The 23,228-nt window shown below is 45.2% G+C and overlaps 1 protein-coding gene across 40 annotated transcripts in view; it reads right to left on the bottom strand.

Moving 5' to 3' along the window:
* Clasp1 (cytoplasmic linker associated protein 1) overlaps window positions 1–23,228 on the bottom strand; it is a 221,593-nt gene that overhangs the window by 165,366 nt on the left and 32,999 nt on the right. For all 40 annotated transcript variants that reach the window (XM_063272238.1, XM_063272254.1, XM_063272256.1 and 37 more), the window contains exon 2: window positions 19,613–20,091. In XM_063272238.1, coding sequence (XP_063128308.1) covers window positions 19,613–19,807 — 195 coding nt within the window. In that variant the 5' untranslated portion in view covers window positions 19,808–20,091. The remainder of the gene's footprint in view (window positions 1–19,612; window positions 20,092–23,228) is intronic.

The raw sequence follows: 23,228 nt of genomic DNA, 5'->3' as shown, positions 1-23,228 counted from the left end.
CATGAATGTACAGGCGTGTATGCACCAATGCATGCACATGCAGAAGGCAGAGTAGGATATTCTCTATCACAGTTCACCACATTACCATCACACAGGCTTCTCTCCGAGCTGGAAGCTTGCCATTTCAACCAGGCTAACTGGCCACCGAGCACTTGGGCTCCACCTGTGTCCACCCTCCCGATGCTGGGGCCGGAAGTCTATGCAGCCATACACATGGCTGGGAATTCTAACTCGGGAGCTCATGCTTCTCCACCAAGCTGCATCACAGCACTGGAGGCTTTTTGTTCTTGCAATGTATTTTACATTAAGCATTTGTGAATACGTATGTGTATGTGCCATGAAGTCCAGAGGATGGTGTCAGGTCTCCCTAAGCTGGGGTTACAGGTAGGGGGAAGCCACTTGACAGTGATGCGAGAGCAACAAGTGCTTTTAATCACTTAGCTTGTAATCACCATGTCTCTGGCCAGTTTGGTGTTTTTATCCTGTTTTTGAGATTTTTGATAGGATGCTTTGGAGCCAACTACTTAAGAGAAAAAGCCAGCAATGTATCTGATTCTGAACCTCAGAGACCACAAAGTAAAATGGCAAAAGAATGAGAGCTGAAATAATGACTCCTGCAGTAGCGAGGCAGGCTTGGTGATCAATGGCCACCTTCTCACCTGCCGGCCGTGTCTCCAGCCCCTGGAGACTGACTTTTAAAAATACAATTTCCCAATTGTATTTTAACTTCCTAAGGACAGTCCAGACGTGAGAATGATAAACTATACGGCTTTTCCCAGTGATGGGGAATCTTGTTGTCAACGTGACTTGCTTAACGGATGTTAGAAAAGCAGTGAAGCTCACGTCCTGTCTGTGACGGTGTCTGGAGATGCCTGCAATGAGTCAGCTATCTGCGCAAGAAACAGCTTGATTCGTACAGTACCACCCAAAGGCTTGGTACGTGGATGGAAGAATAAAAGCACAGACGCACACACACTGAACCTTTCCTGTGGGTACCATTTTTGCTGATGCCATGGCTTGGGAGTAGCAGATTATTCTGAACCCAGACTTGGCACCCACAACCCCCTACGGCGTGTTCAGGCCTTTGGCCCTAGACTGAGGCTGCATCACTGGTGTTCTCACTCTGAAGTGCCGAGCTGTTTAGAATCCATAGCTATTGTTTCCCCAGCTCTCCAGCTCACAGACAACCATTGTGAACTACTCAGCCTGACTCATGTAAGCCAATCTAATAAACTCCCCTTAGAATAATTTTGTATATTCTACAGATGACCCAAAGGACATCCACTTACATATATTCTATTCTACTCTCCTTCAGAAAATGAATACATTTGCTTTGTCAAATGCCCATGGAAGTTGGCATTCTCAAAGGTCTAGACCTCTCGATGATCTGTTATAAGGAGGACCAAGGGTCTGGCACTCTTTTATGTGTGGGGATTCTTCCCACACAGAGCTTTATCCTCTTACCCAGCATCTTTTCTGTTGCTATGACAAAACACACTAATGAACAGAATAGTGTAGAAGAAACTAATTATTTGATACTGACTTTTTCTTCCCTCAGGACAGGGTTACTTTGTATATCACTGGCTGTCCTGAAACCTGATCTGTATACCAGGCCTCCCCAAACTCAGAGATCCACCTGCCTCTGCCTCCTAAGTGTTGGGATTAAAGGTGTGCACTGTCTCACCTTTACTTAAAGCACTGTCTGTAATGTATTGTTTACCAAGCATGACTTCACCTGCTACCTGGAACAAAATGACCTGGAAAGATAGCTAAAACACTGGCCACTGCCCTTAACAACCTGCTGACTGCCATGTACATGTCTGTAAAATCTTGCCCACCCCACCTTATGGTTTTACAGTATAAAGTGAAAATACAAACTGAACCTGGCATTGAAGCCTTTCAGGAGCATCCTGGTCCATCAGTGACATCTCTCTTCCTCATTGGTGTCAGTGCTTAGTCCAGAAAGATTACCACAACACTGACCAATGCAACTTGGAAGGTAAAGGGTGTATTATCTGGCTTACAGTTCCAGGTTTCAGTCCGCCATTAAGGTAGGTCAGGGCAGAAACTTAAAATATCGCATCCAGTCAGAGCAGGAAGAAGAAACACATGCCTTTGTTTTGTCTGCTTTCATCAAGCTTTCTCCTGTCTAATACAGTCCAGGACACTGCCTAGGGAATGGTACCAACCGCAGTGGTACCTCAGACATCATTAACAACCAAGACAATGCCCCACGGACACAGCCTGCAAGCCAGCTAGACCCAGGCAATTCCTCAGCTTCGGTGATTCTAGGCTGCATCATGCTGACAATTTAAAAACAAATCATTAGCCAGTGTGGTGCACTCATTTAATACCAGTTCTTGGGAGGCAGAGCCGGGCAAATCCCTGTGAGTTTGAGCCAGCCAGGTGTAGAGTAAGTTCCAGGCCATCTAGGGCTGAGAGACCTTGCCTCAGAGGAACAAAGTTATCACACCCCCTTTGAGTACTCCCTTTAAAAGAAAAAAAAAGTGATATTCTTCACAAGTCATGAGATCCTCCCCCTAAGAAAGTAATTTAGATTATATGTAATGGCTGTGCAGCCACCACTTGCTAATTCTAAAATACTTCAGCATTTAAAGAAGATAAAAGGCCATTAACAGCTATTCCCCATCACCTCCCCAATGCTAGCAATGCCCAATGCAACTGGAATTCTTCCTAAGGCCACTTTGTCACCGAAAAGAGGGAGAAAGATGTAATGTGTTCCCTCCTAAGCTACAGGATCTGTACGAAGAACATGTGTCTCTCCACACGGCTCACTGTGTGCTGAGCACGGTAAATATACATGCTTTTCTGGAGTTATTCTTTCCACTGGATAGTAAAATCCAAAACAACAGTCAGACTTGGCTCACTCTGTCTGCACTGCTAATCAACTCTGAACATTTGGCCACGACATACTTTATCATCTTCTATCTCAAAATTCTGAACAGAAACCAAAAAAGAAAACTATAGCAATCACACACACACACACACACACACACACACACACACACACACACACACACACGTTAAGCTAAATGTTAAAATGTAGTAAAAGAAGTAATTAAAATAAATTCACACCAGTGTTTGCTCATTTAGCTGGCAAAACTCACCAAAACAGTTCATATACTAAATGCAGACTTTCTACAGATATTTAAATTCAATGCTAACAGCATCCAGATGAACATCTACAGGGGGGAGGGTATGAAGCTAAAAAGCTAGACTTGCTGGGTTGGGGATTTAGCTCAGTGGTAGAGCGCTTGCCTAGCAAGCGCAAGGCCCTGGGTTCTGTCCCCAGTTCCGGAAAAAAAGAAAAGAAAAAAAAAAAGAAAAAGGCTCAGCAAAGCCTTGGTCCAAATCAAAAGCCATCATTTCTCATTTTAAGTGATCTTTTTCTTTTAACCTTTCACTTACTTCATTCATGAATGCATAGACACAGTACATGCATGGAAAACAGGCATTTGGTACCTACAGACTGTTGTTTTCCAGCTATTGTGATGCAGAGTTGCTGCCAAAAGCCGCACTCCAGTCTGAGGAAAACACCATTACGTCATCAGAAACGAGCAAGCAGACAATGAACCATCAATTCTTCTAACCACTTAGAAATGAAAGGCCATGCCCTCAGTCAAAAAGCCTTCTCTCCTGTCTTACTCCTACACTCTGATCTCTAACATCAAAAACTGTGAAGCAAGAAAATTCACTTTGTTTACCTGTGTGTCCCTTTATTAATGGCTCTCAGATAGATGACCTTGGATTTCTAATTCACACCCTCCTCACAGGCAGCATGGGCGCTCACAGACTGCAGACTGAAAGATGACAGATGCTATGAAATCCTGCCCCTCCATTCATCTAACTCCCTCCCAACAGGCCCCTTTGTTCTTAGGTAAAAATATATGTTTTCCTCCTACACATGGTCAGAACAGACTGCTAGTCCATAGAAAAGACCTTGTGTTTTAAAGGATGTTTTCCCTATTAACTTGTGCTCACCAAGCCAAAGCTGGTCACTGTGGTAATAAAGTGTTCCTTCCCTGTATAAGAACCTAAGTTCAGATCCCTAGCACTCATTAAGAGCTGGGCAGCAACGCAGACCTGTAACCCCAGGGTTGAGAGGCTAGGACAGAAGGGGATCCACAAACTGAGTCAGCAAGCTCATAAGAGATCCTGCCTCAAACGACAAGGTGGACTAGTTTAGGAAGATCCCTGACTCAACCTCTGGCCTCTACAAACATGTGCGCAAACACATACACACTCAGGCAGATCCACATGCAGGGGATGTTGTAGGTTGTTGTTCTTCTATATAACTGCTAAATTTTTTACATAAAAAAATCTTCCCCCTAAAAAAAAGAATTTCTACCCATTACTGTGAAGGCAACAGGAAAAGCAAGATGTGTTTTAGTTTGCTTACTCCCTACACAAAGAGATTACAAACAGGGATATACCTATCAGTCACAGAATGAACCACAGACTCGCTGGCATCCAAACACACTGCCCTGGAGAACATTGCTTCACCTGGAAGAATCTCAGAACTGACCTCTGGGAGGAGGCAGACTGAGGTAACACACATCAAAGCCTGCCACACAGAGTGAAGCTCACACCCGGGCAGCTCTTCAGTCTCCTCAACATCATAAGCAAACTAATCACTTTGAATTCACTTCCTGGCTTTACTCAAGCAAAATCATCTTCCTTTCTCCACTGGGCACCCACCAATTTTACCCAAGCAATGGAAGACCACACAATTTACAGAGCACCACAGTGAGGGAAGGAAAGAGAGAATAAGTGCGTATTCTCCAGTTTCTTCCAGGTTTGAAACATTCCATCTTGCAGGTGGCTCCTTTAAGCAGGAAGGTAAACAACTCAAAATATGTTCAGGAAGTACTCAAAATTGACCGGATTCACTGGGCCTGTCCCTGCCACAGTATACAATAAAAGCTGAAAGTCCCTCTCTGACAACGTAAGCTAAATGGCAAAGAAGACTCTCAGAGGAAAAAAAAAGCTAAAAATCACTCTGACAACAGCTGCCTGGAAGAAGCAGAAACCAGGCAAGCTACGTAGAAAAAGTTTAGATTAGAGTCGCAACCTGTTGAGCTGCCTGCAGGCTGGGCTGTGTGCTCCAGGTTCCCAGCTTTGTGAGCTGTCCCAATGCTGGGGTGGGTCATGATGACGCAGCTGTTCTTAAGTCGTTTCTGCTCCTGTGAGGAACCCTCACTCATACCGCTCTAAGTGACTCCAATAAAACTCATTCACCAAATCAGACTCTGGTGGCATCTGTACTTTGCTCTCTCATTGGGCTCTCTATCTGGGGTGACTAGATGTGTGTGTTGCATCTCCCCAGCAAGAGTTCATCGCACAACACAGTCTAACTCCAGACTTCCAGGCTCCTAGCTTCTCCACTATAAATTGTTCAGTTCACAGGAGTGGAGTCACTTTCACAGGAAACAGCAGAAAAAAGAGCACCAACCAGGAGCTGACGAGTTGAAGTTCTGACACAGAAAGTCCTTTCTAAGCACCTCAGCAGCATGAGAGCATCAGCCAGCAAGTACAGAATACAAACCTAGAACATGATTTCAGGGGCTGTGAACATGAAGCCATCAGCAAGGTAAGATTTAGAACACAGCTCCCCCGAGAGTCAGTACAGCAGCTGTCCCCTGTTTGCGTCCCTATTTCCAGGTATGCATTCCCTGCCCTAAACAGGATGCATCTACTTTGGGAAATAGCAGAAGAAGAAAAAAACGCATTTTCCTTTTAAACAAAGGAATCGAGATCTCAGTCTAAAAAAAAATACACTTTTCTAGCAAGCTACCTGAGGGAAAGAAGAAACTGCCACATTCGGTCTGGCCCGCCACATGCAGATATCTCTTAGCAGACAACAGAGCAGGGCAGAAAGGAACACGCCCAACACAAATAAAGCTAGCCTGTATTCAGAACTAATAGATTTGAGGGGGCTAAAGTTTTTAAATAAAAGCCCTAAAACGCTTTTAAAATCCCAAAGGCCAAATATATGTTGTATACATGTCATATGCCTGAAATTAGAATATATGTTGTGCATCTTTAGTCATAAGGGAAATGCAAATCAAAACAACCCTGAGATTTCACCTCACACCAGTGAGAATGGCTAAGATCAAAAACTCAGGTGACAACAAATGCTGGCGAGGATGCGGAGAAAGAGGAACACTCCTCCATTGTTGGTGGGATTGCAGACTGGTAAAACCATTCTGGAAATCAGTCTGGAGGTTCCTCAGAAAATTGGACATTGAACTACCTGAGGATCCAGCTATACCTCTCTTGGGCATATACCCACAAGATGCCCCAACATATAAAAAAGACACGTGCTCCACTATGTTCATAGCAGCCTTATTTATAATAGCCAGAAGCTGGAAAGAACACAGATGCCCTTCAACAGAGGAATGGATACAGAAAATGTGGTACATCTACACAATGGAATATTACTCAGCTATCAAAAACAATGACTTTATGAAATTCGTAGGCAAATGGTTGGAACTGGAAAATATCATCCTGAGTGAGGTAACCCAATCACAGAAAAACACACATGGTATGCACTCACTGATAAGTGGCTATTAGCCCAAATGCTTGAATTACCCTAGATGCCTAGAACAAATGAAACTCAAGACGGATGATCAAAATGTGAATGCTTCACTCCTTCTCTAAAAGGGGAACAAGAATACCCTTGGCAGGGAATAGAGAGGCAAAGATTAAAACAGAGACTGAAGGAACACCCATTCAGAGCCTGCCCCACATGTGGCCCATACATATACAGCCACCCAATTAGACAAGATGGATGAAGCAAAGAAGTGCAGGCTGACAGGAGCCGGATGTAGATCGCTCCTGAGAGACACAGCCAGAATACAGCAAATACAGAGGCGAATGCCAGCAGCAAACCACTGAACTGAGAATAGGACCCCCGTTGAAGGAATCAGAGAAAGAACTGGAAGAGCTTGAAGGGGCTCGAGACCCCATATGTACAACAATGCCAAGCAACCAGAGCTTCCAGGGACTAAGTCACTACCTAAAGACTATACATGGACTGACCCTGGACTCTGACCTCATAGGTAGCAATGAATATCCTAGTAAGAGCACCAGTGGAAGGGGAAGCCCTGGGTCCTGCTAAGACTGAACCCCCAGTGAACTAGATTGTTGGGGGGAGGGCGGCAATGGGGGGAGGATGGGGAGGGGAACACCCATAAAGAAGGGGAGGGGGAGGGATTAGGGGGATGTTTGCCCAGAAACCGGGAAAGGGAATAACACTCGAAATGTATATAAGAAATACTCAAGTTAATTTAAAAAAAAAAGAATATATGTTGTATACATGTCATATGCCTGAAATTAGAATAAATGTTGTATACATGTATGTCATATGACTGAAATGAGAATATATGTTGTATACATGTCATATGCCTGAAATGAGAATGCAGAGGAGGTAGAAGACCTCAAAATACTAGGCCATCTTGGACTATGTAGTGAGACTCCCCAAAACCGTCAACAGTGCATGAACCACTGCATTGTCCTGACTCCATTAGGAAACTGACATGTATCATATCAGACATTTATTTCCCTGTGCATACATAGACTAAGAGTTTCTTGAATTCAGCTAACCTTAATGGGATTCTTCCTCACGTCTGCCTAGCAACAGCTGCCTTCAGTGTGTCATGACCTTCCACTCTGTCACATCCACCCAAACCTTGGAGCCCTGGGTCTCAATCTCTTTATTCACTTACATGAAGGTTTCACACTTGACACTGAACCATCAGGGTCTCAAACACCCAGCTGCAGGCTGCTTCTGGGGACTAGATTGGTAGCACAGAGGGTCAGCCCAGCGCACCACTCCCAGAGAGAGAAGAGCACTGGCTTTTCCCACCAGCTCTGAACCTGCCTTTTCTCAAGGTGCTGTGACTAGGCTATTAGTTGTTCCCATCTCAACAGCTCAGATCAGGAAAGATCTGGCCCTAAGAGAATAGATCTGGGAGCTGGAGAGATGGCTCAGTGGTTGCTCTTCCAGAGGTTCTGAGTTCAATTCCCAGCAACCACATGGTGGCTCACAACCATCTGTAATGTGATCTGATGCCCTCTTCTGGTGTGTCTGAAGACAGCAACAGTGTACTCACATACATGAAATAAATAGTTCTTAAAGAATAGATCTGGGCCTGGGGTAAAAAGGAAAACAGGAAACTGGGTCCCTGGCAAAGGGTGTGGCCAGATCCAAGGGAGGGCTAGAAGTGAGTCCTAAGGCTCCCTTGCCTAGCCCCACTCTCATATCTCCCCTTCCCACCAAGGCCCGACTTCACTTGGATCAATTTCCATTCCTCACTTAAGATACCCAGGAATGGCTTATATACCCAGGCATGTGGGTAGAGCACTATACAGTTCTTGTTGTAATTTAAACATACCGTGTGAGTGTGTGTGTGTGTGTGTGTGTATGCGTGCGTGTGTGATGCATTTATGTGAGTGCAGGTGCACACATGTCATAGTGCACATGTGGAGGTAGGTTAGAAGACAACTTTAGGTGGACAACTCTCCACCATGGGGTCTAGGATTCAAACTCCGGTTTTAACCTGTACAATAACCCTTTACAAAGTTCAGTATCTAGACAGTTCATACTTCATGTTTTTAATATACACAAGGAATGGAACCAGATTTAAAAACAGTATAATCACCAAGGAGAAGTCCTTGAGTTGAAAGGAGCTGGAATAAAGACAAAGTCTCACTTGATGATACAGCTAAAAGTCTTAAATAATAAATGGCACACAGAAAAGGAAATGAAGGATAAACACAGTGTACTGTGCCAGCCATGGAACGTTTGGCTCCACCTCAGCTCTATCACCACCCCCTACCCCCCCCCCCAGAAATCCAGTAAATACTCTTCCCATTCTTCTCCATGGGTGTAAATAATAAAACAGTTATTTCAGACACAAGCCTATCAGGGGCTTTTGGGGATGGGAAGATGGCTCAGTGGGGAGCGTATGGACCTGAACTTGGATCTCCATCACCTACAGAAGAGCTAGCATAGCAGGGCTTCTAGAATCCTAGGACAGGGAGCACCCAGGAGCTTTCTGGTCAGACGATATGGTTGAAATTCCTTAAAATTAACATAAAAATATCTTCTTATCTACATTACAAAATCTTCATCAAAATTATTTCATAGGGATTTATTTTCATAAAAATATCTCCTATGAATCAAAAATCAAATTTATCATATAGGCTATTCATAATTAATACTCAACAAATGGCATTCTAACGCCTGAAATTCTGAATAATTCCTAAATTCATTCTGCTACTTTGTATACTCAGACAAGTATCCACACGAGGTCATGCATGGACAAAAATATGGATGCACATGTACACACACACACACACACACACACACACACACACTCCCTTCTGTCTCTTGAAACAACCACTAACTGTGACCTTTTTTTCTTCATGCTACCATTAAGTAGGACTACTAAAACTGCTGGAAATCATCAAGTCTTACAGATTGCTTCAGAGGCAGGCTCAGAAAGCCAAGTGTCCCGTTTCTGCTAGGTTAAGACCTGTTCCACAGGAGAGAATTCATGCCTGGTGCTGTAAACACAGTCAAAAGCCCATGATGCCCGGTGCTGTAAACACAGTCCAAAGTCCATGAAGTCGTGTCCCTAAGGTAAAACTACAACTGCTATCCTTGTTGCCCAACTGCTCTCTAAGCATCTATGTTCACATCCACGGCTTAGTGGTGCTCTCAACCTTGGCCAAACAAGCTTCATTCTACACTTGGAAGCATTTAATAGGGAGGCTCATGGCCTGTCAAAGTGTTGAACATAAGTGACTTAGCCCTAAATGGGGCATTTATGCCAACCCTCCACCCAATGCTCAAGGAGCATCTTAGAAAGGATGGCAGAGCCACTTGGAGAAGAGTGCTGTGAAACACTGAGGTCCAGACAGCTCTGCGGCTGTATGTGCTATACTAACCTGCACAAGATCAGTCCCATACCGGTGCTGACCAGTCTCAGTAGGCTGTTTTAAAATAAAGGTGGTGGTGGTAGTGAGCTGGCGAAGTGTGAGGGAGACATGTTGGTGGGTTAAGAGGGACATGGGGAGTAGATATGCTCAAGACATGGGGAGAGATGGAGAGAGAGAGAGAGAGAAAGAGAGAGAGAGAGAGAGAGGTGAAATTGCCAAAGAATAAATGATATTTTAATGATATTTTAAAAATAAGATAAAACCTGCCTGACATGCCTAGTGTCACATAACCTCAGAGGTTTCTTCCAAACTCCTCTGAGGGGGTTCCTTGGGGTGCAGACTGAATAATCACAGGCTTATCACCAAACACTTCCCAGGAGATCACAGCACATTGCCTTCAAAGCACTTAGGGTGCCTGGCAGTCAATGAGTGCTTAATAAATGTTAGTTATTGGTAAACACTAGCTTTCAGGCCTCATCAGCCTCACTGTCGGCTGCAAGCACTCCACTCGCCCAGCTGTTTCCTTTTGTTTGCTTTTGGCATTCAATTAATGAGCTCTCATCTGTGTCCTTATTTACATTTTATCTTTTAGAAACAAGGCAAAGTATAACCATGGAATTAAAAATAAAAAGAACTACCAAAATCTCCCAAATACTGGGGTCCTTATCTGATGGCTTTACTGATTCTGGAAGCCCTTACACACTCTTGACAGACTCCCCAGCCAGCTACTGCTCTCTGTCCAGGGCTTCATTTCCAACAATGCACAACTCAGGACTTCATATCCTACTGCAGAAGACCTGAGTCTCCTACCCTAGAACATAGGCCAATAGGCAGGGCTACAGTAAGGCCTGCACTGTCAACTCCACACCAAGATCAACACTGAACAGATCACGCTATTGTTTGGCCCCATTTACGTGTCTTCATTGACTTCTTTATTGTACCTGCCCAGCACTAGCCAGCTCCTTACATACACTGGCTGGATACTCAAGGAAACTTTATGTCGGAGGCAGCATTAGATCCATTACATAGATGAGGATGTTATCTTCACAGCACAAAGTGCAAGGCCAGAGGGGGAACCAAATAGCTCACACTCATATCTTAATTATTTCCAGTACAGCTTGTTGTCTGTGCATATGTACACACACACACACACACACACACACACACACACACACACACACACACACGCGCGCCCTGGGTTATCTGCTTTTGCTTAGCTCACTCTAGCCTTTCTACTCACAGGAGAGGCACCTATTTTGATTGAATCACAGAAATTAACTTCTAGAAACCCTTATGCCAACACTAAAGGAAAGCCTGCAAGAGCCTCCTTCCAGGTCCTCTAAAGGGCACATCACTTGGCAGAACCAAGCAGAGAGCCAGAAAAGAAGCAGAAGTCATTTACTCTGAACCCATTTAGTCTGGCTCTCCTCTCAGGGACAAATGAAGGGAACATGAGCCTCACTGAAGGCGCCAAGGCTGGGAGATAGGCAAGAGATAAGAGGTACCTCCCTATTTGTCCATACATCCCCCTCCTGCACATAAATGCATGTGTCACTGAGCTCTGAGATGTGGCTTAGGCAAAACTAACTTTCTACGGCCCACAGACATAATACTGCCCAGAGGGGGGCCAGAAATCGCTGCTTGTAACTTCTCATTCCTCAGGGTCATTTTCCTCACTCTCCCATCGAGGTCATTAGCAAAGGACACCCTACTAACCTTTATCATCATTCCACTTAAAGCTCCATACACATTCTCACTGGACTGTTTATGATCTCATACTGTGCAATGTGCCCCTATCCTCCTGTATGTTCTAGATGCTCCTCAATCCGACTGTAACAGCTTTTGAGGCAAGGACACTACAGAGGCTAACTTAGGAGGAATTAGGAAGCTCCAAGTTCAAGTTCCCAGCAGTGAGACAACCATGGACAGAAGTAAGGCTCACACAAACTACATCAAGCAAACCTACCCAGCCTATATGCTGGCTATATAGTATGAAGGCAGAGACCACTTCCATTCTCTCCATAGAGTGTGATTCCACATGCTTAACCTTGGGTATTGCATAAAGACTTTCCTCAAATCCCAGAAACCTCACTTAGTAGGTCATCACTCCAAACAAATCACCTGACTTGTCTGAGCATCAATTCTTCATCTGCAAAATGGAAATAGTATATAGGTACCTCATACAGTTTCCGGCACATGGTGAATGTGTCCTGCCACAGGCTGCCATCATCATTCCACAATATTGCACAGAGGTCTACAATTGCTTACCCAGAATTTGAAGCCAGGTGTGTTCTGGGACACAAAATTGTGGGGGTGATAGGGAGGTAAACAATATACAGTGTATTAATATAAGCCCTTGAAAATTCTCTGAGGTAGCAACTGCAGTCCTCCTTCCGGTGAAACATGTCCTAGGCAGCTGGTAAACAAATAAAGCCTACAGTCCATGACAGCTCAGACAAAGCTATGGGGAAAACTAGGTTTTTAGGGCTGTGGGGCTCTGAGAACTGATGAAAAAGGCCTATGATTCAGACACACCTGTGCTGCTCTAGGATGCTGGGAGAAAGTTTGTAAGGCTGTACCCACAGAGGCCTGCCCACCTCTAGGATGTTGGATGGCCACAGAGCTCAGACATAGGCACTGTTGAGGATAAGAAGCTATGCAACCACACTGCAGAGGAAAGGTGGGAGGTTGGTGGGAGAAACTACACAGCCTATGTCTCTCTCAGTTGCCTCAGGCTGCTACAACCTTCCAGTCTCCTGGAGGAGATGATCTTAGTTTGGAACATGATGGTGAGAGTGAGAACATGATGGCATCGAATATGTGCATGAATATACTCGCATCTTTCCCTCCCTTCATGTGTTCACCAAAGAAACCAGAAAGGAAAGACCAGAGGCTGGGGTGGTAGTACACGCCTTTAATCCCAGCAGTACTTGGAGGAGGCACAGGCAGACAGGTCAGCATGGTCTACAGAGAGAGTTCCAAGCCAGTAAGTGCTACACAGTGAAACCCTGTCTCAAAAGGAAAGAAAGGAAAGAAAAGAGAAGAAAAGAAAAGAAGGGGGAAGAAAAGGGAAGAAAAGGGAAGAGCAGCTCACTGAGAACAGTCATATTCAAAGTTTTGGAGTTTCATTTGATTTCTAACGTGAAGGTAATCTAAAGCGAAACCTCCTGATTAAGAAGCCTTAGTCTCCGTGGTCTCTATAAAAAGTCAAATACTTCTCAAGGTATTCCAGATAGGTAGCACCCTTTCTGGATTATGAGTATTCATATTTTTAATTACATAGAATGTGCATGTGCTTCTGTGTGTGTGTGTGTGTGTGTGTGTGTGTGTGTGTGTGTGTGTGTGTGTGTGTGTTTACATGAGAGGAAAGATCAAGCACAGGAACAGGTGTACCATAGTGCACATTGTGAAGGCCAGAAGACAACTTTAGACAGTTGCTTATCTCCTTCCTCCTTGTGGGACCTAGCAATGGTACTCAGGTCACTGGGCCTGTGCACAAGTGCCTCTACCCACTGAGCCATCTTGACAACCCTGCACTGGTATTTAAATAACCAATCATTGAACCCTTAAGATGACTTGGTATGCTGATCTGGTGGTTCAGCTCAGTGGTTAAGAGTACTTGTAGTTCTTGCAAGGGACCTGGATTCAGTTCTTAGCATCTACATGGTGGCTTACAAACATCTAACTCCAGTTCCAGGGTATATGATGAGAACACCAAGCACACACATGGTACACATACAGGCATGGAGGCAAGACACACGTAAAATAAATCATTTTTTAAAAATGACTTGGTGTCTTGTTGTATGTGTGCATGCACGCATGTGATGAATGCGTTCATATAGGTGTGTACATATGTATGCATATAGCAAAGAGGCCAGAGGTCAACACTGGTCTTCTACTATCGATTTCCACATTATTAAGACAGAACAGGGCTCTCACTAACCCTAGAGCTCATGGATTCAGTGAGGCTTGCTGGTCTCCATTTCTCTCAGCCCCAGCGATCTGAACTCAAGCCCTCATGCTTCAAAGAGAGACACTTTACTCACTGAGCTCTCCAGCCCCCTCAAGATGACTTCTACCAGTCAAGAAAGCCCAAGGTCTGTTCATTTTTATGACAGAGACAGGCTAACAGAATTCCAATTGGTATCCAAAAGGTTAAAACTGACAAGTGTTCTTCAAATATAGGATTAAAAATAAACTGCTCTGATCTAAACTAATACCACTATTCCCAAATTACATGCAAATTAGAATCTCCACTTTTCTTCCTGATAAATCATTAATGGTTCCCATGCTGAAGTGTTCACCTGAGTCATATCAAAGGTATTCAATGTCACTGAGAACAGGGCCAAAGTTTCTGTGAACCAAGTTTTGCTGGGACATGGCCAAGCCTGCTCATTTGTGTGTTATCTAAAGCTGGTTTTGTGACCCAAATTACCTGAATATTTGCTAGAAAACCATAAGTTCCACAAATGCCTAAAATATTGATCTGTCTGGCCTTTAGGGTCTTATGGAAGACTGGACCAGGAATCACAGGACCCCTACTGAAGATTCATTTCCATAACGACCAGCAGAAATTGCCTCATGTATAATATTAAGATGCTTTCCTGTTGGTGTGATAAAACACTGACCAAAAGGAGCTGGAGAGATGGCTTCATGTTTAAGAGTATTTCCTGCTCTTCCAGAAGACCCAAATTCAGTCCCCAGCACCCACATTGGGAGGCTCACAACTACCTGTAACTCCACCTCCAGGTCATCCTTAAATACCTGCAGCCACATGCATGTATAATAAAAACACATCTTAAACAGAACACTGACCAAAAGCAATTTGGGAAGGAAAGGGTTTATTGGGCTTATTTATACTTCCAGCTCACAGCTCACTGATGAGGAAAGCCACAACAGAAGTCTGGAGGCAGAACAGAAGTGGTAACCATGGAGGAATATAGTTTACCGGCTTGCTTCCCCTGGCTTGCTTAGCCTGCTGTCTTAAACCACCAGAAACTGCCTGCCCAGTGGTGGGACCATTCACAGTAGACTGGGCCCTCCAACAACAATCATTACTCAAAAACTATCCCACAAATCAGTCTGATTTAAAAAAAAAAAAAAAAAAGCCAAGTCCTCAGTTGAGTTTCCCTCTTGCCAGGTGTTAGCTACCTTTCTGTTGCTCTGATAAAACACCATGACCAAGGCAACTTAAGAGGAGAGGATTTGGGGGGTTGGGGGAGAAGGTTCCCAAGGGAAGGCATGGGAGCAGGCACAGTAAGCTGATACCTTACGTCTTTAAATGCAATCATGAAAGAGCAAACACTGGAAGTAGGCAGGAATTTTTCTCTCAAAGCCCCCAGTCCTATACATCCTCCAACAAGACTGTTACCTCCTAAACCTCCCCAAGGAAAGCCAGCAACTAGGGACCAAGTGTCCAAATGCCCCCAAACCACGACAGACACTGCTCATTTGAGCCACCGCAGCAGCTAATCTGGTTTGTGTCAAGTTGACAAAAACTAAACACAGATAACAAGGTTCTTAGAGATCCAGGCAGATAGGTGCTTGAAGCCAAGCCTGAAAATCTGAGTTTGACTCCTAGAACCTAGATGCTGGAAGGAGAGAACAAACGTCACAAAGATAGTCTCTGACCCCCACACACACCTACTGTGGCTTTCACACTCATGCACACTAATACTAAACTGTTTGTTTTTTGTTGTTTTTTTTTTTTAAATTTTAGGTAGCAGGGGTGTTCCACAACTAAATAAAAGGTAAGATGGCTGACTCATGGTTTGAGGTAAATGGCAACTATTTCAAAGGCAATTTATCTACAGAGTTAAGAAAATAAAGTAAATTTATTCAAGCCAAAACTCAGTATCATGGGTCACATGTGTACATGCCAGCACTTCAGAGGCACACACACAATGCCAAGCAAACAGACAAAAGAGCTTTAGGTCAGCATAAGCTTCACAGTGGGGCCCTGTCTCCATGGCATTCATTTACCTTTCCTGTTAAGAAAATAAGAAAATCACTTGGTCAGTAAGGCTAGCCACAGAAGCACTTAAACCTGAGTTCCGTCTCAGTGCCCATAGTCCAATGCTGAGGAGACAGACTGGAGGGTGCCTGGAGCTCATGGACTAGCCCTAGCCAGCATTGACACCTGAGATGGGCCTTTGCCTGTGCCCATGACCCTCCACACACAAAAGAAAAGGGGAAAGGGGTAACACAGAAGCACTGTTGCTTCAGAAGGCCAAAATTTCATCTCTGTCCTCTTACTATCCCTTCAGCCCTTACTCTAAAAGAATGTACACGTGCAGCTTCAAAGTCCTCGTAGGAAGGCTGCCCTCTTCTATTCCTACTATTCTAAAACTAAAGTCTCATAAGATATACCTCAGGTGCTCAGAAACCTTGACAAAGATTAAGAAAATTAAAGGAGGAGGAGCCAAAGCAATTAGCATCTAGATTTCAATAAAGCAGCCACCCGCAGCTGCTGAGCAGTCCACAGTGCAAGTCTATCCTGTCTCCAGGTTTGCTGAGCCCCTACCAGGCCCATACTCTAAGCTCCAGCTGGGAGCAGGGCTGTCTCTGCACTCAAAGAGCTGACAAAGCCAGCACCTCAACACTTCCAGGGGAGTGGGGCTCTATTCAGCAGGACCACAACCCTAGAACAGTCCCAGACTACACAACCCTAGGACAGTCCCGGACTACACAACCCTAGAACAGTCCCAGACTACACAACCCTAGGACAGTCCCAGACTACACAACCCTAGGACAGTCCCAGATTACACAACCCTAGAACAGTCCCAGACTACACAACCCTAGGACAGTCCTGGACTACACAACCCTAGGACAGTCCCAGACTATACATTAATTAAGGTAGCGGATGTTAGAGCACCGAAGGACATAGCTCATTCACCTCATCAGCTCTGCACTGCCGAAGCCTAGAGGACTTGATTCCAGGCAAGGTGGTAGTGAGCCCCATCCTTTTCACTGTACTTCTCAATAGCCTGCTTTGCTTACTAACTACTGCCCCAGTCAGGCATGGTAGCACACACCTGCCGTCATCCCAGCACTTGGAAGCTGGAGGCAGGAAGATCAGCCAAGTTCAGGCCAGTCAGGGCTACACAAAAGACCCTGTATCAAAGAGAAGAGAAGAGGTAAGAAAAAAAGGACAGGAGAGGAAAGTGGAAGGGAAGGAAAGCATGGAGGAGCCAAGATAAAAGAACTGCTCCTCAGAGTGCTGAGTCCTAAACCCTCTCTGCTGTGACTTTACAAATCCAATCTGAAAAACACCTGAATTTTCAAGATTCTCATGCAATAGCACTGCTTATGTCTGCCTTGCCCAGAATCCCGTGTATTTCATGTACCTGAACAGTGGAGCAATCACAAGTTCTGTCCAGCACCCCCACTAGACAAGAGCCATGACTAACGAGCTTAGTATGCAGCAGGCAAGAAATAACTGAGATCCACTCTCTCATTCAGCGCTCATAAAAACTTCATTATCTGGCTGGGGAGACGACTTAGGGGCTAAAGCTCTTGCCACACATGCATAAGGACCTGAGCTCAGCTTCCCAGAACCATATAAAAGCTGGACATGGTGGTGCATCTATAATCTATGGGGAGATGAGAAGTGGAATCAGAAGACTCCCCAGAAGCATATAGGTCAACTAGTCTGCTATATGCAACAGTAGTGAGCAAGAAGAGACCCTATCTTAAACCAAGTGAAAGGAAGGTAAGGAATAATACCTGAGGCTGTTCTCCAACCTGCACGCATGCACACGCGCACACACACACACACACACACACACACACACACCCCATGGCATATGCATGCACACACACACACACACACACACACACACACACACACACACACACACACACACACACAATCTTTTAAGGGGCTGAAACAGTGGCCTAAAGGTTAAGAGGACTAACTGATCTTGCAAAGAACCCTCATTTGGTTCCCAGCATCCACATGTAGCTCAAAACCATCTGTAACTCCAGGTCAAAGAGATCTGATGCCCTCTTTTCTCCTCCATGGGCACAGTATATGTACGGTGCACAAACAAACATGCAAACATTCATACACAAATACAAATAAATCTTTAATCTTTATTATAACTTGATTATCCTGACACTATAAATGGGGAACCTGAGACATTGCAAAGCTCAGTGAAACAGGCTCCTCAGGTTGCTAATTAACAGCAGTTTTATTCCTATCCCATCCTTAACCATCCTCTTCCTACCACAGTCAGTCTCAACATAAGCACCATCCCTGCTTCCTGTGAGTACAACTTGCCTCAGGGGAGGGAGGAAGCACCTTTGCTGAGACCAGCAGTTAAGTAAAGCAATCATGGACAGGCATCTGATGGCACTGCCTGGTGGCACTGCAGGAAAGGAAGGAGGAAGCAAAGCCAACTGGCCAGGGGCATGCACAAGGTCGGCTTCAAGCTTCTGAAATCACTCTTCCTCCTCAGAGATATTACCTTAGCTAATGCCAGGCTTGCTAAATTTCCTTACGGTACTTTTCAGTTTCTCTCTACCAAACGCTTCTTAATATGCACTGCACACAGGAGTAGTGGAGCCATGATACAAACACAAACAAGGTAGCCTGTGAGCCCTCACAAGTTGACTCTGTCTGACCTCATCTCCAGCACTCTGCCAGAGAGCACCAGGCAGCCTGGACATAGGGTGCACTCATTAGTTTCTGCCCAATGAGTAAGACAGGCAGGATTTCAGCACGGTTTCAAAGACAGAGAGGAAAACTGTAAACCCAATGGTGAGTGACTATTATGTTCTAGTAACATCTTTAACAAACACAAGAGCTCAGCGCTCTTGGTTGAGACTGGGGCTTGAATACAAGTGGGAAGCAGAGCAAGAGGAATCCTGTAAGCACCAGTTCCGAAATCCCAATCAGCCTCAGGCGACTGAGTCAGTAAAGATCAGCAACAGACCAGGCATCCGTGGCCCCTTGACAAAGTTTACAGAGCCCACAAGCTTCTTTCCCTTGTCTAGTGAACCCTGATGTCAAGGGATGAGAGGGAAGATGCAAGAGGGGACACAGGAAGGACACCTCTCCGAGGCTGCAAGCACCCTATAGTTTACATTCATGAAGCTCAACCATGAATGGAAAACTATTCACAATGTAAACAGGTTGTGGATAGCCACCTCCTCCACACATACCCTCACCCTCCCACTCCCCACCTATCATTTAAGGGTCCTAATCTTCAAATCTGAAAGCTATCTTCTATGCCATTACCCACGGATCAAAGGCACTCCAGGACAACTCAAACTTTTTCTGGCCAGGTACCAGCAGAATTCAAAACAGTAATTTGAAAGTAAATGCTATACATTCTCTTCCCTGAGAGATCAGTCCTTATTCATGAAAAGCCACTCACCATGGTGTCAAAGTCTCCTCCCCACAAAACACGACCTAAACTTCAACTTCAAGGCTGCAAATGTTTGTAAACACCCACAGACCTTCCCTCATGCCTTCCCATAACCTTCATGACTACTGCCCCACAAGTCTTTCCATAGCCTGCATGACTGTCATATTGGAAGCCAAGGAAGCAAGCTGATACTTCCCAATGCATTGGTTTTGGACCAATCTTGATCTGCTGAGACAGTCTTACCACCTTCAAGAGCATCCTAAAGTGAGGCTTACCTTGTAATTGCTAGAGTTCACCCAAGAGGTAGCGAGTCCATCCACAAGCTTATCTAACATGGTCTGGTCATGCTCAAGGTCAGCAGACTTCTGTTTGTCTGAGAAATAGTCTATGAGTTCCTGGCCAACTTGCAGCCGCTTCCCCACATCCTTCTGCAGCACCTGGGCCAGACAGGACTCCATTCGTGGTTCCATGGTAGGATTCAAATCCAGATCTGGCCAAGGCTAGAGGGCGGTCAGGATGACTCCCTCCCGGTAGCAGTACCGGGAGGTGGCCTCTTTGTTTGCTGAAGGCTACTAAGAGCGTGTGTTTCAAAGATGCAATCCCGGGAATGGCAGCAATGCACCATGTGTGTCTGAAGAGCAGCTGGTAGGATATTAAAAGTCCAATTTAAATAACTAGTAGGCGATAAAGGAGAGAGTGGCGGAGTGATGATCTACAACTGGGTCTGAAATACTTCATAATTCAGCAGTCCATTCTGAAAAGGAAGAAAGGAGAGTGAATGAGCGAGAGAGCAGAACACTCAAATGTTACAAAACAGTCAATCAGACACAAAAAGCGCACGCTGCACAAACACTCTTGTCACATGTGGGGTGTGAAGCATGAACACTTGGCAAATGGATCAACAACACATAATTATTATTTTTATTAACAGAATGGCGAAGCCCAAGCGACTGAGCCAGTGAGCTGCATATTTGATAACTGGTAGTTTTCACAGTTCCCTAACTTGTAACTGCGCCAGTCAGGAAGGCAATCTTCTGCTTCGGCTGCCTTCAGTTTTGCTTCCACTCTGAAGGTCCCCACAGGTAATGAGACTCAGGGCCTTACCATCTGCCTCTCTCTCAGTAAACTCAGTCTTGGGATGGGACAGGCTCCTCTGAACATCTCTAACCCAAGCTTGGTCACATTAACCAAAGTCAAAGGCAGCACCTAGGCTGTCCTTCCTGCTCTGCAGTGCCATAGTGGGTGGAGGGAAAGCCTCCTTCTCAATCAAAGGAGACAGAAAAGGAGGGGGGCAGAAAAGGAGATAGGCTGCTGACACCATCTCTGTTGACGTCAACTCCACTGGGACTACTACTATCTGTGATATAAAATAAATTCTCAAAAATCACATTTGGGAACTGTAAATGCATGAGAAAAAAAGTACTAAAACTTCAGTTTGGAGTTTTTGCAGTCCTGAGGCTTGAACACAGGAACTTGTGAATGCTAGACAAGTGTTCTACCACTGAGCTGACTCATGTTCAGTCCCTGTACTGGCCAGTTTTGTGTGTCAACTTGACACAAGCTGAGTTATCACAGAGAAAGGAGCTTCATTTGAAAAAATGCCTTCATGAGACCCAACTGTAGCTCACTTTCTCAACTGGTGATCAAGGAGGGAAGACCCAGCCCATTGTGGGTGGTGCTGTCCCTGGGCTGGTAGTCTTGGGTTCTATTAAGAGCAAGCTGAGCAAACCAGGGGAAGCAAGCCAATAAGAAACATCCCTCCATGGCCTCTGCATCAGCTCCTGCTTCCTGACCTGCTTGAGTTCCAGTCCTGACTTCCTCTGGTGATGAAACAGCAATGTGGAAGTGTGAGCTGAATAAACCCTTTCCTCCCCAACGTGCTTCTTGGTCATGATGTTTGTGCAGGAACAGAAACCCTGACTAAGACAGTACCATAAATTCCTTTCACTGGACAGATTTAAGAGCTAACTAGTTAACTATAGCCGGCAGAGTAATATATTTCCTATTCAACTTCTTTTTCCTACCATACCACTAATTCCTTTCATTCAAATCTAGGAAAACACACAGGAAACCCAGTGTCTCAGAGCTGAAAGATGGCTAGGATGGGGACATAGGGGCTGTGCAAGCATGAGGACATGAGTTCAGATCCCAGAACCCATGGAACAAGCTGAACATAGGTCTTGAATACACCTGTAACTCCCAGCACAGAGGAGGGGCAGATGCAGGAGAATGAACGAAGCCTGTTAGCTGCCAGCCTAGCCAAAACATGTAAGCTCCAAGTTCAGAAAGAGACTATATATCAAAAGAATAAGAAAGAATGAGGAACAGTGACACAGTGACCTGTGTCGTCTACATGCACACAAAGATACATAAGTGTGCATAACACACACACACACACACACACACACACACACACACACACACACACACAATGTAATTTAAGATGTGGGCCAGGAAGATGGCTCCATGGATAGACACCATGTAAACCTGGTGACCTGAATTCAATCCCTAGAACCCATGTGATGATTGAACAAGAAAACTTGATTCCACAAAGCTGTCGTCTGACCTCTACAAATGTGTCATAGCATGAATAACCACCCTTGTAATGGGTTTTTAAAATATAAAAATAAAAAATAAAATAAACACATTATACATGGTACCAAAGTCTGTGTTCTTCCCACTACACTACGGCCTTGCTGAGAGTTCCAAGTGCAAAGAGCACGTATTCATTGTTCCACATCAGCTAGAGCATGCGGGTCATGGAGTCGAAGCATAAGCACTCAGGAAGCTCCCAGAAAGCAATATTCCCTAGCAATGGCTGTAGGTACAGTTAAGTTGCTGGCCTATCTGCTTTCTGATACACCAAACTGTAGGGCCAACATGCCTTCCCTGCCAGATAAACTGACATGCGCAGAAACTGTACCATGATAAACTGTTCTGCTCTCTACCACCAAAGGCGATGGACGGCTGAGGACCTACAAGCACGAGAGCCTGGGACCACCAGAGCTCATGTAAAAAGATGGTACAACAGCACTAGCCTCCCAGCCCACGTAGGAGAGACCGGGGGATGCTTTGAAGCTGCAGGTCAGCTAGCTTCACCTGACAGAGAGACCCTGTCTTCAAAGAAGGCACCTGAGGTTGCCCTCTGACCTACATGTGCGCTGTGCCTACACACACACACACACACACACACACACACACACACACACACACACACACACACACACACATACATCAGAGGGGACATGGGAACCCTGAGGAGTTGGGAATGATGGTTCCAGCCTCCTGTGTGCCCAGATGTGCTGGGGACCTTGAGGAGATAGGAATGGGAGTGTCCACAGGAAGCGAGGTGGCTGAGCCCAGGACTGGGGAAAATCCAGTTTGGTTCCAAGTGAATGCTCAAAGTAATGGCAGGCTGGAGGAGAACCCCACCCCCACCCCCATGGTACTCCTTAATGAAGGAGATGGTCCTTGCTTGTCTGAACTACTTTATTCATGGTGGACATGAGTGCACAGGTCTCACTTTGGGTGAACCAGGAATTAAATACCTTTTGCAAGAAGGAATTTCCAGGAAGTGAAGAAGCTCACTGGCTAAAAACACTCAGGGCCTATCTAGATGCCTTATTAGCTAGAGGACTCCAGGTTTTTATGCTATGTGACTGGTTGTCCTGGGCCTCTTATCGGGGTGTCATAGTTACATGTTCCAGGACAGGTAGAGCCTGGCAGGGAGCTGGTTCTAATGTCTGCCATTCTCAATTATGAGATGTACCCCAGTTTTCTGAACCTGCTTCAACCTTACCATTTCTTCTGTCTGGTGGCATGGTCCACCGGCTCCATCCCTTCTCTTTCTTCTCCCACCCAAGGCCCACACACTGCAGTCCAACATTCACT

Source organism: Rattus norvegicus, chromosome 13, assembly GCF_036323735.1.
Source record: "Rattus norvegicus strain BN/NHsdMcwi chromosome 13, GRCr8, whole genome shotgun sequence".
NCBI classification, from domain to species: Eukaryota; Metazoa; Chordata; class Mammalia; order Rodentia; family Muridae; genus Rattus; species Rattus norvegicus.
Note: the sequence above shows the minus strand (reverse complement) of the source record. Positions and strands in the feature narration are given on the sequence as shown.